Below are 18854 nucleotides of genomic sequence, written 5' to 3'. Positions count from 1 at the left end.
TATGAGCGCCCCATTCTGAAGGGGCGCATCTGTCACCAGAGTCTGTTGGGGCATGTCCTCTTGAAAAGGCACTTCCACGATGAGATGAATCCGTCGCATCCACAATGAGATGGAGAGTCGTACTGACAGAGGTATTGATAACTTGTCCTCCCAGCGATTGGAGATTTGGGACCACTGATCCTCCAGAGTCTGCTGCAGAGGTCTCATGTGAAGCCTGGCGTTTGGAACGAGAAAAATAAACGAGTTCATAGACCCCAGAAGGGAGGAGATCTGCCTAGCCGTGGGCCGAGGTGTCTTCAAGAGAGTTTGACACTTGAGGAGAATGGATCATAGTCTCTCCTCCGAAGGATATGCTCTTGCATTGACTGAGTACAGAGTTGCGCTTAGATAGTGTATCCTCTGTGTTGTATTGAGGATGGACTTCTTGAAGTTTACATGCAGACCGAGCCGATGCAACTGGTGAATACAGTGCGTGAGATGTTGTTGCAGAAGAGTGGGAGAAGCACTCTTGAGAAGTCAGTCGTTTAGGTAAGGGTAGACAAATATGTGCTGTTTCCTCAAGAAAGCCGCTACTACTGCCATGCACTTTGAGAAAGTGCGAGGAGCCGACTTCAGCCCGAAGGGCAGGACCGTGAATTGGAAACTTACGATGCTTTGGAGAGATTGGTATGTGAAATAGGCATCTTGAAGATCTATGGAACACATCCAGTCTCCTTGATGTAGAAGCGGTATTATTTGCAGAATGAATTTGTTGAGACGTCTGAGATCTAGTATAGGCCTGAACTCCTTGTTTGGATCTTTCTTTGGGACCAGAAAGTATCGGGAGTATATCCCTTGCCGACGTTGGTGCCATGGGACCTCCTCAATGGCGTTTTTAGGAGTAGAGCAGACACCTCTTCCCTCATGAGATTTATACGATGGGTGACAGTCTTTTGAGGAGGAATGGAAGGTGGAGGGGACTTGAACTTGATGGTATACCCATTCTTTACACTATTCAGCACCCACTTGTCTAGTGTGATTTTTGTCCACTCTTGCAGGTAAAAACGTACACTTCCCCCCCACCGGATTGGGTAACGGAGATAGGGGAAGAGCAAGCACTCACTGATTTTTTTGCTGTTGCATGGCAGCAGGTGTGGACTGTCTGGAATTACCAGCTCTTCCTTTACCAGGACGACACTGGGAGAATTGTGATCTTCCTTGATTTTGTTGCGAGGACCATTGAGGGCTTTGAGCCCTCTGCTGGTTTTGTCGTCGGTCGTAAGGGCAATACCGTCGCCTGAGTCCTTCCTCTTCTCAAGACCCACAGCTTTAATTGTATCAAGCTCGGTCTTCATTTGAGACATTTCATCATCCGCATGAGATCCAAAGAGTGATGTTCCATTGAAAGGGAGATTAAGAATACGATGCTGTGCTTCAGGTTTCAGCCCGACAGTCTCAGCCAAGCCGAGCGTCAAGCACAAATCCCATGAGAATAGCCATGTGCAGCTAGATCTGAGGCATCAGCCGCTACACTGATCACTTGATTGGCTACTAAGCCACCTTCATGCAGGATTTCAAGGAAGTCTTGCTTGTCCTCTTTTGGGAGCTTCTTCGTGAAGCATGAAAGGGAGTCCCATAATGAGCGATCATATCGACTCAGCAGGGCCGAGGCGCTGGCTACTTTCATGTAGGAAGCAGAAGTAGTGCATATTTTCTTACCCACAGAATCCATGGCCTTACTATCTTTATCTGGGGGCACAGACGATGATGCTGCCCCTGTCTGATTCTATTGTGCTGCCGATACAATAACAGAATCTGGTGGAGGGTCAGCCCTCAGAAAGAAGGGATCATTATCAGGAGCCTTATATTTCCTGGCGATCTTAGATGGTGCAGCCCCCACCGATGCTGGAGTGAGAAACTTTTGTAGAGCAGACTCCAGCAATCCAGGCACTAGAGGAAGCAAAGGTCTTGAGGAAGTCTTTTGGTGCAGAGTTTCAAATATCACCGATGTTTTGGTGGTAGAGACTGGCATTTCAATGTCGAGTTTCGCATACCCACAGCAGAGAACCTCATTAAAGGTTAGAATATCATCAATGGGCGATATTCTGCTTGGAGGAGAGGAATAAAGATTCGGAGAATAGTCCGCCTTGGAATCCGATGACCATGAAGAAGACCTACAGCTTCGTCTTTTAGGAGATTGATGACGTGATGCCCGACTCCTAGGAGAGCATGATGATCATCTTCTTACGGATGGGGACCTTCTCGGCGTGGTACGTTCGTGCCTCCCCGAAGAATGCACTGACTGGATCAAAGGTGACCTGGATCTTGAAGAAGACCGTGGTAGATTGATTCTGCGATCTTCCACTCTCTAATATCTCCTAGCCATCTTGTGAGATATTGGTTGGCCGGGCTGGAGACAGTACTGGTGAGGGCTCTGGAGATACTTTCACTATCTGAAGCCCTGGGGAGGAAGAAGCACTGACTGATGTCACCACCTGGGCATCCCAAGTCGAAGGGTCCTTCGACGTCGCCCTAGGTTCCTTCGCTGGGGGAGAAGCTGATTGAGATCTCCTTGACGTCGACCTCCTCCATGTCGACCTCCTCGACGTTGACTTAGATCTCGACGTCCTAGACCCAGAGGACCTTTTCTTAGATCTCAACGTCGATCTCTTTGACGGTGATCTCTTCGACGTCGACCTCTTCGGCGTCGACATCGATGGCATGTGTCTCAACGTCGAATGCCTGGGTCTCTTTGGCATCGAAGCCCTTGGTGTTCGGCTCGACGTTGTTGCCATTGGACCTCTCGCCGTCGACGGTGATCTCGACGTCGGTCCAGAGCCTCTCGGCGGTGAGCTTCGACGTTGATGGGTCGATGTCGAGTCCCGACCTCTTGACGTCGTAGGCGAGTCAGACTTGGACCGCCTATGCTTGGATGACGACCTCATCCTATGTCTCTTCTCACCTCGTCTCGAGGGCGAAGGATGTCTCGACGACGAAGGGTGCTTTGACGGCGAAGGATGTTTCGACGTCGACGGACGTTTCAACTGCGATTTTGATACAGACTCTGAGCACAGAGGTACCTTGGATGACGATCTGTCCCTCGACGGGGTAGGAGACCGATGCCTTCTTTTTTCACCGCTTTCTTTGTGCTCTCTTGGTTGAGAGGAAGGCTTCCTTGAGTGACGTTCTTCTCGCCCACTCACTGTTTCCTTTCCTCTCTCTTGCAAGGAATGCAGCTTAATCTTCTCCCTCTCTCGAAGGGTTCTCTTGGAAAACTTGCTGCAGTGGTAACATTGGTCTGGCTTGTGGGATGAAGGCAGACAAGCAATACAGACCGAATGAGGGTCTGACGTAGCCATCTTTTTACCACAGGCCGGGCACTTACTGAATAAGGCCGGCATTTTGACAGAAAAAAATTGCCAAAAGGCAGTAAAAATTGTTGAATTAGTCAGCTAAGGACTAAAGACGTCGAGTGAAGTCAAATGATCTTTTTACCAGAAAAAACTGACAAAATATCACCAACTGGCGAGCTTTATTCTCCCGGATCCTCACAGAAGGAGCTAGAAAAAAGAACTGACCTAACTGTCACCTGTGGTGCATGATGAGTGCCTGGAGGTTCCTGGAGGTCTTAAAGGCACGGCACCAATTTTCCAATTGCTTTCTATGCAGCCTGTCTAGGCTAATTCTGCCTCTATGATCCTGCCTTTTTACCATTAAAAATAAAGGTTGTGTGTTTCAAAGCAAACTCAAGGCAGTTTTCTTTAAGTCTTTATCATATATTAATGATGACGTATGTGTCTTTATTTTGTCAAATGTAAAAGATACATGCAATTAGGGCAGTTTTGGAGCCTAGTGGTGAGTTTTTCAGGCTGCATATGTATATGTATATGCATATTATCTACATATATGGGTATTTATGTACATATATATGTAGATATATGCATATTATTGGCTATTGCTCCGGGATCTCGCAAGTGGGCGGGACTATTCAGTGCTTATGACTATTGATGAGTATCTCCTGGAAGAAAATCTCATATCTTATCCGACAATCAAAGATTGCGTCAATGCTATTATATCAAGCTTGTTATGTTACTTCTTCCACCCTCTTCCAGTGCTCGGAAACCCCTCATCAAGAAGTAGGATTCCGCAGAATCAGACAGGAAGGAGATCCTTTAAGACGATCCTTGACCCGGTCAGAGCTTGTTTTCTGAGATAATCCATTGTTGTGCTACCTTGTTGGGCAAAGCCAACTGGAAGATTTAGTACCATGAGACCATTCAATTTATGGAATGACTATTTCTACTGGTACTAAATTGCTGACAAAACAGACAACCAGTCTCCAGAATGATGCTATCATAATTAATTATGACTCCCAATTTTGACCATGCTATTCCTGAGATCCTTGCACTAGATTCATGGGGAAGTGAACATATATTTTACTGTGTTGTGCCCTGTGCAGAGAGGTGTTTGGGTCTGCACTAATCTTTTTGGAGAAGCATATCGTGGGTTACTCCCCTGCATGAACCTTCTGCTTTGGAATCTTGCCTTCATGGTAGCATCTTGTTTTTGTTGACAGAGAATTGGTGGACACCTTTCCTCTGTGCTATCCCCAACACTTTGGATGTCTCTGGCTCTTCCATGAAGGAAAATTGTACTTTGCTACCTTTGTAGTTGTATCCCAGGGCCATTTATAGCTATGTGGTCAAGATGAAGGTGTGAGACTGGACCTGCTTGTCCAGTAGATTAGTGGTCATTGTAAGAGCACAAGGGCAACCTAGGCAGGCTTGGTGGTTAGGGTGATGGGGTGAGGAGAAGTAGTGATATTTCATTATGTATGATAACATTTTGCCTTGTTCCTATCCTCTCTTCTTCCCACACTTTTTCTCACCAACCCAACAATAACAATCACTGGTGAATCCATAAGGTCTGGCAATAATATAGGTGAAAGAGCTTCCTTACAGTTAGATGAGTTTGTGTGTGGTTATGTGGACGGCTGAGTGAGTACGTGAGAAAACAGGTGAGTTTGTAGATGGATGACTAAATCCATGGTGAAAAAATGCAAAGATGAATGGTTAAAATTGTTGACTGTAATGACAGGAGGGTGGCTGGATAAAAGAGTGAGTCAATGAATAGGTGAGCGAGTGCATGGTTGGATGCAGACAACTTAAACCAGGGGGATTAGATAGAGTGATAATTTTGAAAAATGCTAATATTTCTATATATATATGTATATTACAAGGATATGCAGAACAACTCTAGCAAAACATCATGAACATAAATAATAATGCAGCTTGCATGGGATTGGATATATGGTAATCCTAATAAGAAATAGGTTTGGGTTGCATACCTGGATTTCAAGGTCACTTTCATGTATAGACCAACTACTGTGGACATATCTGTTTCATTATTAGCCTCCAAGATATTAGGAGGGAATCGAATCATATAGTTATGACATGCAACCCAGTAGGACAAAATGAGGAGTTTTTTTATGAAAAAGCATTTAGAACACGTGCTTTTTTAATATTTATGTATTTATTTATTTATTTATTTATATATTTATTCAAAATAACGATTGTTTTACCCTCATTCCGTGCTTGCTATTTGCACATTAATAATGTATTATGCTGCTATGTATTATGCTGCTAGGAGGAAAACATTACTTTCGATTTTAAATCCTGTACTGAGATATGTTTATTTTGCACAGTTCAATTGCATTATGCTGCTAAAAGTAACTTGTTGCTGTCTATGATGAATTGTGCAATCTGTCATGTCCTGTGTATGCACTTTAAATGCCTCCCCTTCCTTTGAAAACGAGTCATGTGATCAAGACCCGATTGGGGGTCGAAACGCGTCATGGTGGACTGGCTGGTCGAAAAATAAAGAATCTTTGATTGGCACTGATACTTGGGTCCACTTCTCGTCTTCTTGCCCACCAGAGGCAGTTCAAAGCGGCGTTTTTTGGATATATATATATATATATATATATATACATATATATATATATATTACCTACTGGCGGTCGCCAGTAGGTATATATAGTTAGGATTTTTTCTCTATGGGATTTTTGAAAATTCTATGTCTAATAACTTTGGCGTTTGTGGACGGAATTGGCTGAAATTTTCAGGAAAATGGAACATTTTGTTTCTGAGCAGCCCCTGACAATTTGGGGGGGTTTCATCAAGGGGGGGCTGACAAAAAAGGGGGGTCCCAAAACACGTTTTTCCCATGTTAATTTCCATAGGGCGGTTGGCCTCACTTTTAGCTCGAACGGCTGAATGGATTTGCACGGAACTTGGCAAAATTGTAGGGACTGTTAGCCCGATGTGCCTTTGCTAGGTCTCAATATATGTGCTCCAGTGGATTTTGAGTAATTTAGGTTCAAAAAAAGATATATATCTGGGCGGAGCCTAACCACACATCTGATCTGATTGGCTGTCAGCACTTCATCCAAGAAGTGTTGGCAGCCATCTTGGGACCAATATACATGATAGCACCTCATTAAAAAGCATTGTAGTTAATAGAGGGTTTTAGGACTTTAGTTACATTATAAATCATTTGTTGATGGTACCATACTCGTTTTAGGAATTGTGGTGGGTTCTAAGGTGATTTTACCATGTGAAAAAACCTTCTGCTGTGATATCATGAATATTGTTTGAAAGAAAACTAATATCTCATGATTTTCCCACAGTGGTTTGGAAGGGGATCTATAAGCTAAACTAAAAGCATATTTTCTGTAAATTCACATTATCTTTCTCAGTCATGTGAAAATGAAGTCTGACATTCTCAGTAAAACATGTACATCCAACAAGGACAGAGACTGTCAGTTGATTCCTTTGTGTTCTACTGCAGCCTCCTAGAGTGTTCTAAAGAACAACTAGAGCGCTAACAGTCCTACTTATTACAAAGGTATGGCACACCTGAAGCCATCTTGATTGGAATAAAGTGGTAACTCCTAAAACATTTAATTTAAAAAGAAACAACATGAGGGGGTATATTTTGCCATAGAAAGTATGATTAGTGCTGCAGAATGAAAAATTAGGGCACATTTTGAGTGACTTCTCAAATCCTTTTCTATTTCATTCAAACATTCTGACATGCAGTCTACCAAAATGGCCACCAGAGACAAAAGAGCCCAAATGTAGACCAAATATCACCCAGATGTAGCCCAAGTATAGCCCAATGACAGAATGTCCCAGAGTGTTCTAAAGAACAACTAGAGCGCTAACAGTCCTACTTATTACAAAGGTATAGCACACCTGGAGCCATCGTGATGGGAATAAAGTGGTAACTCCTAAAACATTTAATTTAAAAAGGAACAACATGAGGGGGTATATTATGCAATAGAAGGTATTATTAGTGCTGCAGAAAGAAAAATTAGGGCACATTTTGAGTGACTTTTCAAATCCTCTTCTATTTCATTAAAAAATTCTGACATGCAGTCTCCCAAAATGGCCACCAGAGACAAAAGAGCCCAAATGTAGCCCAAATATCACCCAGATGTAGCCCAAGTATAGCCCAATGACAGAACGTCCCAGAGTGTTCTAAAGAACAACTAGAGCGCTAACAGTCCTACTTATTACAAAGGTATGGCACACCTGAAGCCATCTTGATTGGAATAAAGTGGTAACTCTTAAAACATTTAATTTAAAAAGGAACAAAATGAGGGGGTATATTTTGCCATATGAATTATGATTAGTGCTGCAGAAAGAAAAATTAGGGCACATTTTGAGTGACTTCTCAAACCCTCTTCAATTTCATTAAAAAATTCTGACATACAGTCTCCCAAGATGGCCACCAGAGACAAAAGAGCCTAAATGTAGCCCAAATATCACCCAGATGTACCCCAAGTATAGCCCAATGACAGAATGTCCCAGAGTGTTCTAAAGAACAACTAGAGCGCTAACAGTCTTACTTATGACAAAAGTATGGCACACCAGAAGCCATCTTGATTGGAATGAAGTGGTAAGTCTGAAAACACTCAATTTAAAAAGGAACAACATGAGGGGGTTAATTTTGCCATAGAAAGTATGATTAGTGCTTCAGAAAGAAATATTAGGGATCATTTTGAGTGACTTCTCAAATCCTCTTCTATTTCATTAAAAAAATTCTGACATGCACTTTGAATACCAGCAGCAGACGTCCCTGGTGAGCAGTAGCTTTACTACAGTGATCTAATGTGCAACTAGAGTGCTAACATTCAGAATTTATGGCAAATGTGTGACACATCTGAATGCCTTCTTGATGGAACCAAAGTAAACAAGCATTGAAAATGCAATAGATCTCGCCCTCGTTTAAGTTAAAGCCATTCTGTTTGTAATGAGGTGGCTTTTTAGCTTTGCTTTTATTAGTGTTTTTTCAACTTTCATGTAAATAACATGCATCTGTATGCATATAAGTATATGTATGCATGCATTTATGTTTGTATTTATATAGATATACAGATGATATATGTTTATATATGTATGTATATATATATATTCACTGAAAAAACCATAGGCTATAGACCATATATAGTTAGGAATTAGCATTTACAAAACCTTGAAAATTCACTGAAAAAACCATAGGTTATAGACCATATATAGTTAGGAATTAGCATTTACAAAACCTTGAAAATTCACTGAAAAAACCATAGGTTATAGACCATATATAGTTAGGAATTCGCATTTACAAAACCTTATTTTACTCACATAAAACCATTGAAATTCCATATATAGTTAGTTGCACTAACTATATATCGCGCACCCGCAATCCACTGCTGATGATGTCACATATTACATCATTCATGACATGGTCAGTGACATCACTGATGACATCACTGATGACATCTCAAATGACATCACTGATGACATCACTGATGACAACATCCAGTGACTGTATGTTTCTGTAAAGTTAAAATATGTCTTACATATTGAAGAATGAGTGGATGTATAAGTGTCTGGATGAAGGATTTAGTAGGTGCATGACTGACTGTATGAGTGAGTGATTAAATGTGTCTCACTGAGTGCATGGGTTAGTGACTAAACTGTCTTAATTTGTGCATCATTATGTCTGTTGTTCTGTAAACTGTTGCATGTGTTGATAAGTAGCTATATGAGTAACTATATGGGTTATTGATTGGTTGCCCAAGTATTTGTATGGGAGACTGAGTGTGTGTGTGGGTGGCTGGGAGGTGTATGACTCTGTGCATAGATGTGTGAGCAGTTGATTCACTAGATGTATGGTTTCAAAAGTGCATGTGGAAACAGCTGTATGGGCGGTTGACTGTGTGCATGAGTGTATTGGTGAGTGAATGGATATCTCAGTGCTACATGTCAAAGTAAGTACATATGTAAAACACAGTACATGTGAGAGTTGACATATATAAATAACTGTGCATAAGAGCCAGTGAATGTGTGAGTGGCTGTATGGATCATTGTGAACTTGTACCAGGGATTGTATAAGAGAGTAAATATGTGTTAGTATATGTTTGAATAAGTAAAGTTTGTATAACTGTATAGTTGAGGAAATGGAGGTGTGATTGATTCTTTGCATGACTGACTAGGTGTGTGAGTAACTCCATGGATGAGTGACAGTCTGTGAGTGTCTGTTTACACTGATTGTATCTAAGGTTATATTAGAGTCTGAAGAGGTTCATCGTATTATCACATGAATGATATCATCAGTGATGTGATCAGTAATGTCAAATGAGATGTCATCAGTGATGTCATCAGTGATGTCATTTGAGATGTCATCAGTGATGTCATTTGAGATGTCATCAGTGATGTCATCAGTGATGTCACTGACCATGTCATGAATGATGTAATATGTGACATCATCAGCAGTGGATTGCGGGTGCGCGATATATAGTTAGTGCAAGTAACTATATATGGAATTTCAATGGTTTTATGTGAGTAAAATAAGGTTTTGTAAATGCGAATTCCTAACTATATATGGTCTATAACCTATGGTTTTTTCAGTGATATATATATATATATATGTGTGTGTGTGTGTGTGTGTGTGTGTGTGAGGGAGGTGTGTGTGTATGAAGAGAGAGAGAGAGAGAGAAAGAGAGAGAGAGAGAATTACCACCTTTATCCTACTGCAAGCATTACAGAGTATCCATTATTGTAGCAACAGAGCCCGCAATATTTCAACAATTGACACCATCATACCACCATTACGCACATCAAGAGTTGCTCCATCACTCAAGCTTGAGTTCTTGGTCAGGATGCACATCATCACTTCCATGCCTTGCTGAATGAAGCCTTTGCAAAGACACACAATCATGAATGGCTGCTCTACTTTGCAGCATTTAGCAGTACCCCTATTGTGTCTTCTGTTTGCCACTTCACTCAGTTATTGTTAACAAATGCTTCACATTTGCGCCATCACCAACTAATCCTAGTTACAGCCATGATTTTTGCAGCATTAATTGAAGATGAATACATAAACAAAATGATCGTAGCTGCGTGGAGGACAAGCACGTTTTTTGTGGAAGCACACAATTTTTCAAAACATTTACTGGTTCACAACATGTGGGCGGAGCCAAAGCCCCTCTTCAGTGATCCTCATATAATTATCAGGCGACAGCTGCACTGTCAAGCCAGACCCTAAAACCGGCCAAGCAGACCATAAAACAGACCGCAACCAGCCAACGAACCAGCCCACACAATGACCTGTCAGACCAGCCTTGCACAGAGCATGGGGCCTGATGTAGGTAAATGGCATTTACCGATTCGTAAATACCGAATTTTACCGATTCGGTATTTACAAATCGGTAAAGGCTATGTAGGTATGTAGCGCTTAGAGACCCCTGGGTTATAGAGCGCTATACAAATCGAAATAAATAAATAAATAAATAGGTATTTTTACCGATTTTTTTACCGAATCTGTAACATTCGGTAATTACCGAATCGGTATTTACCGATTCGGTAATTGACATTGATTCCTATGGGCCTTAAGGCCCATAGGAACCAGTCAATTACCGAATCGGTAAATACCAATTCTGTAAAATTACCGAATTTACAAGGGGGACATGGTGTCACTTTGACACCCTGTTGCACCCCTGATTCAGGCTTGTGTGCCATGTGACCCACATACATGCCCTCAGGGCATGTATGAGTGCCACAGGTCACAGGTGTACATGCACAGATGTGCATGTACACAGGAATTCGTTATTTACCATGCAATAGTATTACATGGTAAAAAACGAATTCTCAGGGGCCTGTGGCACTGTTTCCAGTGCCACCTACATATAGATTTACCGAATCGGTAAATTTACTGAATCGGTAAATGTACCGATTCTGTAAAATATAGGCCCCCTACATCTCAATCACCAAATACCGGTCGGTAACGGCCGAAATCGGCCATTACCGACCTGTATTTGGTGACCTACATCTGGCCCTTAATTTCTTAGATGACAAAGTTTGTGCAGATCCATTAAACAGTGCCAAAGTTATTACTGTATAAAAAATGTTCTCCCCTCTCCAACTTGTTACAGATATCCCATCTGCCTTGTTACAAGTGCATAGGATAATCTGTCCACCTTATTACAAGTGCCATTGGGTATTATGCACATTGAATATGGCAGACGGGATATCCATCATGTTTGTAACATAGGGCCAGATATAGGTAGCCCTTTACCGTTCGGAAACGGACGAAAATACCGATTTTCGGCCATTTCTGACCGGTAAAGGGCTATGGAGATGTAGGGGCTAAAAATACGTACATTTTCGGTAATTTTACCGAATCGGTAATTTTACCGAATCAGTAAAATTACAGAATCAGTAAATTTACCGATTCTGTACATTTTACCGATTCGGTAAATTTACCATTCGGTAAAAATACAGAAAATGTATTTTGTGATGTAGGTAGCACTTCTAACAGTGCTACAGGGCCTTTAGAATTCGGTATTTACCATGCAATACAATTGCATGGTAAATTACGAATTCCTGTGTACATGCACATCTGTGCATCTACACCAGTGCCATGTGGCACACAGACATGCCCTTAGGGCATGTATGTGTGCCACTTGGTGCAAAAGCCAGTTACAGGGGTGCAACAGGGTGTCAAAGTGACACCCTGTCATCCTTAGCAATTCGGTATTTTTACCGATTGGGTAAATACCGAATCGGTATTTGCTATTGAATCTTATGGGCTTCAAGGCCCATAGGATTCAATAGCAAATACTGAATCGGTAAATACCGAATCTTACCGATTCGGTAAAAAATACCGAATTTTTACCTACATCTCATTTACAGATTCATAAATACCGAATCGGTAAAATTTGGTATTTATGAATCGGTAAATGAGATTTACCTACGTCTGGCCCTTAGTAACCTGTCCGCCAAACTCTAAATCAGATCCCAGTTTTAGTGTCCCTCTGCTCAGTGGATGTGGCTGTAGGCCTGAGCAAAGTTTCCAGTGTGGGCTAAAATGGGCAAATAAATGTTTTGGTTTCTCCTCCTTACCTATATTTTCCCTGCACCCAACTGCATGAAATGTGGCTTTCTGGAAACATAGCGGACTACGCTAAGGGAGCGCAAAATTAGGTGCAGATCCTTTGATGGAGGCCATGGATGTAGACAAATCTAAAAATGCCTTTTCAATGGAAAGTGAGGCTGAAACATAAGTACACTGTGGTGACTGCCAGTGTGTCATACAGTAAGAGCCTCCCTCGTCAAGTCTGCCCTTGCTTCAGCAGCACCAATAGAATCCAACATAATTGAATCCTACACAACTACACACTATACATATGTTCATGCTTTCCAGAAAGGCTGGACCAATGAGAGGGGATGGGAGGAAGGTACCACAACTCCTTTATGTTATATACTCCTTGACCACAAATGTTTGCAGCTTTCACAGCTAACATGAATGCTCTCAAGTCTTACATGCAATGGTCTCTAGGGTCTTAGTTTCAACCTGTGGCAGCTCCCACACTGAATCCAGCAGGGCCTCCAGCCTGGGGTCATTGAGCTTAGCTCGAACTTCAAACTCATACAGAAGCAGCAGGACATCTGTTGGGTCCTTGGCAAAGCCTCCTGGAAGGAGAATGCAGCATGGCATGAGGCACTGAGGAGTGCAATAGAGGCAATGTAAAGGGGTAAATTAGTAGAAGTGACAGGAAGAAGGATAAAAATAGACATACGGGGGAGAGAATAGAAATCAAGAGTCGGTATCGGCCGATGAGTACGAAAAAGGATAGATCGAAGAAAAAAAGAAACCGTATATGTGAGAACATAGAAACAATAAGTGGAAAATATAGAGATATAAGGTGAAACAAGGCTACAGAAAGAAAATATGAGATTATTATTGTATATGACTGTCTAGATTTATTTTGTGAACATGGAGTAAACAAATCTTAAACAAAGCTCATTTCCAAAATAAATTACATTTCTAACATTATCACTGGTATATCAGTGCTTTAAAGTAGGATTAAACGAATCATTAAAAGCTCATGACATCATCCTTATGCTCTTTGGAAAAAGAAACAGTGACTTACCTTTGGTAACAATGTTTTTGTGGATACTCGATTTACCTGCTGACTCCTCCCTTTTGAGCACCCCAGGCACAGATTGGACCCGGAACCTTTTGTCATAGCTCTCTGGCGCCAACAATTGGGGCTGGCGCCATATCAACCCCAGAAGCGGTGTAGTGGTGACATCACTGAAGCCATAAATGGGCCACCTTGGTGCCTAAATCTAAGTTCTCATCTGTTTTGTGAATCGCGTTTTTTGAAGCGTGGACAAGAATAAAATAAACGTTTTGTAGTGCAAGTCTAACTTAGCAACTTTTTGACACTTATATAAATATATTTGAAAATAAAATAAAATAAATAGACAGAACAATTTATAAATAAAATAAATTGCCTTCCTTTGGACAGAGAGGAGGGTCAGTGAAGAATCTGCAGGTAGTTTGAGCATCCACCAGAAAACTACCAAAGGTAAGTCACTTTTCCTTGTTGGACATATCTACCTGTAGATTCCTCACCTCTGAAAAACATTTCCAAGCAATACTAGAGAGGCTGTGTGTCTGAAAGGAAAGCAAGCAAAATGCCTATACATCCTAACTTCAGACTCCAAAAAGAAGAGTTTGGTGAAGGTATGGAGGGACACTCACGTTGCTGCTTTACAAATGTTCACCACAGGCACTCCTCTAGCTAGGGCTGCTGTAGCAGGCTTTGGTCTGATAGAGGGGGCTGAAATTCCCTTGGGTGGCCCCCTCTTGGCTAGAGCACAGCACATCTTTTCGCACCATAGATCCAATGAGAGAGAGCTCTCTTCTGACTGCCTATCCCTTCATTTTGCCTTTGTATCTCTAAATAGTTTGGTCTGGTGGCTTAATGTGTCCAATCTAAGGGCCTTTGTTCTAACTCATGATCACAGGTTCAAATCCCAGCAGGTCCACTCAGCCTTCCATCCTTCTTAGGTCGATAAAATGAGTACCATTGTATTGGGTAACAACAAACATCTGTTATTCAGTGTCAAGATACCGGTTGTAGTTAACGTGCGCTTTACAAATACAAGTTATTGTAATTGCATTTCTATAGCGCTGATGAGGGGTCAAAGCGTTTTTGGGCGAGTAGCACGCTATTAAGGAACCCAAAAAGGATTAGCGGCTAATTAGTGTAGGGAAATATGAAATTAAGTTGAGCTGTGGACAAGTGAGTCTTATTTGGATTGAAAAGGGAAGGGTTTGCATTTATATAGCGCTTGGTACCCCTGATGGGGCATCAGAGCGCTTTTTGGCAAGTAGCACGCTACTCCAAAACCAAAATAGCAACTATCTCCCTCCAAAACACAAGCTACAGAACTAGATACCACAGAAGAACGTTCCCTATGTTAAACAGCGTATAACATTTTACTACAAAAATGGGGTGAGGGAAGGGACTGTATCATCGTCAAGTCTCCTTTCTTAAAGTGAGAACAGAAAAAATAGAAGGAAAATTACAGCAGAAGGGAGGAGGCTGGAAGCAGAGGGGCAAAACGATTAGTGTGAGACGTGAAAATCTGCAGTAAAAACATGACCATCTAATAAAACAGGAAGGGTAAAGTTATGAAAAGAAAGAAATGTGCAAAACGCGCTGAAAATTGAGAAAATACTAAATGGGAGATCGAAGTGACAGAGCAAAGAAGTGGAAGAAAATACAACCAGAGACAACAACAAAAAGGTTTTAAATAGAGAGAACAATGGATGCCTTCTAAGCAGGAAAGTTAGTACCTACCCAAACTGACGGGTTGGCAACAGATTGTTCTGCCACTTTTCCAAATCCTTCAGTTGCACATCAAACTGTGGACTAATTACACCACACTTGTTATGTTAAGTTAAAGAGCTGATCTTGTGATAGGATTTCTTCAGTGAAGTCAATTCATTTGCCCGGTGTCCAATCTGTGCATTTACATTATAGTATACACCAACATGCGCGAGTAACAACAGTGACATATTATCATGGGGGGTTATAATCATAGTGCAGAAATGCTGTAATGAAAAGATTGCATGGGGTCACAGCCACTTTTCTGAGGCATTAGTATGTAACGTGTAATCAAAAGCAAACAAAAGAGAACTTAGCAGATTCTGATATCAGAAGATTCCAGAGTTAGGATTCGTTGAGGTGCTACCCACGGGGTGATGCCGAGGAGGATCCCTGCCAATATGCGTCACGGACCTCCAGGGGAGTGGGTAGAGAGGGCCAGGAAGCAAGGGCCCGATTCACAGAACTAACTTAAGACAAAATCCTGAACTTACTACTTTTGGTATTCACAGAAGTAGGATTTTGTCTTAAGACAGACTTAAGACCCGGTTTTGCTACAGCTGTTGGACCGTTTTGGGTCAGCCTCGGGTCTGCGCATCAACGCAGGGAAGTCCCTGATCTTTCCCCTAGCGGGATATGATATGGACATGCATGGGGACTTACCAAACCTAGGACTGCGGTGGGAACTGGAGGCCTTCCGCTATTTAGGGATCCAGGTGGCACCGTCCGACGAGCAGTTACTGGCCCGTAATGCGGATCGGGTGATTAAATCCCTGCAACAGTCTGTGTCCTTTTGGAACACACTGCCTCTCTCCCTGATGGGACGCCTAGCGGTGGCAAAAATGGTAATGCTGCCGAGAATGCTATATACCTTGCAAAATTCTCTGTGCCCGCTCCCTCCGCGGATATTTCACACCCTTAACACACTCCTCACGTCCTTATTCTGGTGCGGGCAGGCGTAGTAGAGTTGCCCTGCACACGGTTGTCCGGAGCTGGGAGGAAGGGGGGCTGGAGGCGCCGAGATTTGACCTATATTACTATGCGGCCCAACTATTGCCAGCTGCCAGGTGGTTCGCAGACTCGGACAACTGGGAATTGCAACTCCTAGCAGGTAGAGCGGATGAGAGGACGGTACAGATGGCTCTGATGCACAGGAGAGGTGCAGATGGGGCACTGCCATACATAGTGCGACACACTGCGGCAATCTGGCAGCGCTTCGTGGAAAAAATCTTACGGAGGGCCCCATTTCACAGGGAGCTGCCGGTATGGATCCTGGCCCCAGTGGTTGCCATGGAAGAACATATGCCCTTCCGAGAGTGGAGAACAGGTGGTTGCGAGTTACTGGCTGACCTTTACCCGGATGATACGTTTCTGTCCATCGAGCGGGCAACGGAGACCTTCGGACTCAGTGGGGGCCAATACCTACACTATAGGGGCCTTCAAGAAATGGCGCGGGATACCTGGCCACAAGTCCCTGAGGCACCCCCGACGTCCCATACCCTCAATATTATCCTCTCCTGTGGTAGGGGTAGGAGGCTGATAACCTTATTGTATTCGGCCATGCGGCAGGACTCCACCCCGCCGGTCCCTCCGGCCTGGGCGGCCTGGGAGACTGACCTGGGGCTTGTTTTGGAACCGGAGCAGCGCAAACGCATAGGCACTCTTACCCGAAAGGTGTTGTGTAATGCAAGGTTTAAATTAACTCATTTTAACTTTATGCACCGCACATATGTGACCCGGGTCACCCTGAGACGTATTTCCCCGGAAAATAGGGACGATTGTCCTAGATGTGGTGCGGCGGGAGCGTCCTTCCTCCATCTGGCCTGGGACTGCCCGTTAGTTAAAGCCTTCTGGCAGTCAGTGGTGGAGCACATTCGTACGGTTACCGATCTCCGGATGGAGCTGACTCCCCTTCATTGTTTGTTAGCCTTGGTCCCCAAACCCAAGAAGCGTAATCTGTCATACAAAATGTTACAACTGCTGTTGGTGTTGGCGAGGAGAAGGGTAGCGATTACATGGATGTGACAGAGGGCCCCGGAGGTGTCGCAGTGGCTTAGAGATGTGCGGAATGGTCCCTAGCTGAAGAAACATTCATGCAGCACATGCGTAGGGATGAGAAGCTACAAGAAGACCTGCTTGCGTGGAGAATGATGTGTGTGGTGGGAGCGACTGCTGAGGATTCGGATGGCACAAGTGCGGAGTTGTTCACCCCTGAGGATACAGGGTCCGAAAGTGAGGGTGGAGGGGAGGGGGAGGGAGGGCATTGATTTGGGGTAGGGCCTGGCCGACCACGCACGTATATGTTCCATCATGGTGATGTTGTGTTTTGATCCCGGAAGGTTTTCTTTCTTATTCTTGCCAATCATTGCTGTCTTATCTGCCCCTGGGAGTGCCATACTGAGGTGAACGAACTGTATACACATTTCTTTTATTAATTGAGGCAAGATTTTGGGGGGGTTTTCTATTGGGGAGTTGGGGGGTAACTTGAATAAAAGAAAAATAAAAGCGGATCAGATTATCCTGCCGGTCAGATGCATTGCTATGTTCTCCATCAGTTCTGGCACGTTACCACCTACCGCCACCCGGCCTTCGGGATGTGGGCTGATGGGCTGTGTGAAGCTCACCTGTAGACCTGCAGAATATAGTTATTACTAATGGAACTGTCGGCACAATTGTTTGTATGCTATATGAATCTGCGACAAAAATAAAGTTAAAAAAAAAAAAGACAGACTTAAGACAGAATCCTAACGTAAGTCTGTCTTAAGTCTGTCTTAAGTCTCTCTTAAGACAGAATCCTAACTTCTGTGAATACCAAAAGTAGTAAGTTTAGGATTTTGTCTTAAGTTAGTTCTGTGAATCAGCCCCTATGTTCCTAGTTGTGTCGGAGCGAGGCTCAGTGGGAGGGCACTGAGCTCCATCTGCATGGGAGGAGCTGCCTCCCCGGGGAGTGAACTCACTTGTGGCATTGAGTGGAGACATGCAGGGAAGGGGCTCAGCCAGAGGAACTACCCAAGGCACAACAGTAAAATCCGGAGTGTTATTCAAGGAGGTGGGACTGCGTGGGGGAGCTGAGTGTTTAGCTCATCAGGGGGGCAAAGTGCCGTCTCTAGGGTCACCACCCAGTGCCACCCTAGGCTCGTCCCAGTCTTCAGGGATAGGGTATTTACGCACTCCTCTACTCTCTTCCTGTGAAAGCCCTTACTTCCCGCTTGAGTCCACTGCAAGAGTTCCCATGCGCCACATTGCTACTGATGGGAGTGCTGCAGCCTTCCACCAACTCGTGAGTGACTGCCCTTTTGGCTAGAAGAGCGAAGTCCAGGAACCAGGAAACCGCCCTAGGCCAGCGAAGATGCCGAAAGATCCCCAGAGCACAATGTTCCCAAGTGGGCCAGAAGGGCAGATCTGTGGAAGTGGCCAGCACATGGAATATGTTAGCCCAGTACTCTACAAAGACAGGCAATCCCATAGTGGTATGTCTAGCGGAAGAGCGGAAAAGAGGGTGAAGCCCCTGAAAAAATTATTCTGAATCAGAGCCGGGGAAAGACAGATTCGATGCAGTATAAAGAATTGATTTAATTTAAATCTGGAATTGCGAGAAAATGTGTGCGGGTATGCGAGTACTCTTGCTAAGCTACCTTAGTTCAGA

At 43.4% G+C, this 18854-nt stretch overlaps 1 protein-coding gene across 1 annotated transcript in view; it reads right to left on the bottom strand.

Annotated features, from left to right (window-relative positions):
* TEX11 (testis expressed 11) overlaps window positions 1–18854 on the bottom strand; it is a 1326855-nt gene that overhangs the window by 247097 nt on the left and 1060904 nt on the right. The window contains exon 26 of the mRNA XM_086918299.1: window positions 12849–12998. Within this exon, the coding sequence (XP_086774425.1) occupies window positions 12849–12998 (150 nt within the window). The remainder of the gene's footprint in view (window positions 1–12848; window positions 12999–18854) is intronic.

The sequence above is a fragment of the Lissotriton vulgaris genome, chromosome 4_1, assembly GCF_964263255.1.
Source record: "Lissotriton vulgaris chromosome 4_1, aLisVul1.2, whole genome shotgun sequence".
In the NCBI taxonomy this organism is placed as follows: Eukaryota; Metazoa; Chordata; class Amphibia; order Caudata; family Salamandridae; genus Lissotriton; species Lissotriton vulgaris.
This window is presented reverse-complemented; position numbering and strand designations above follow the sequence as displayed.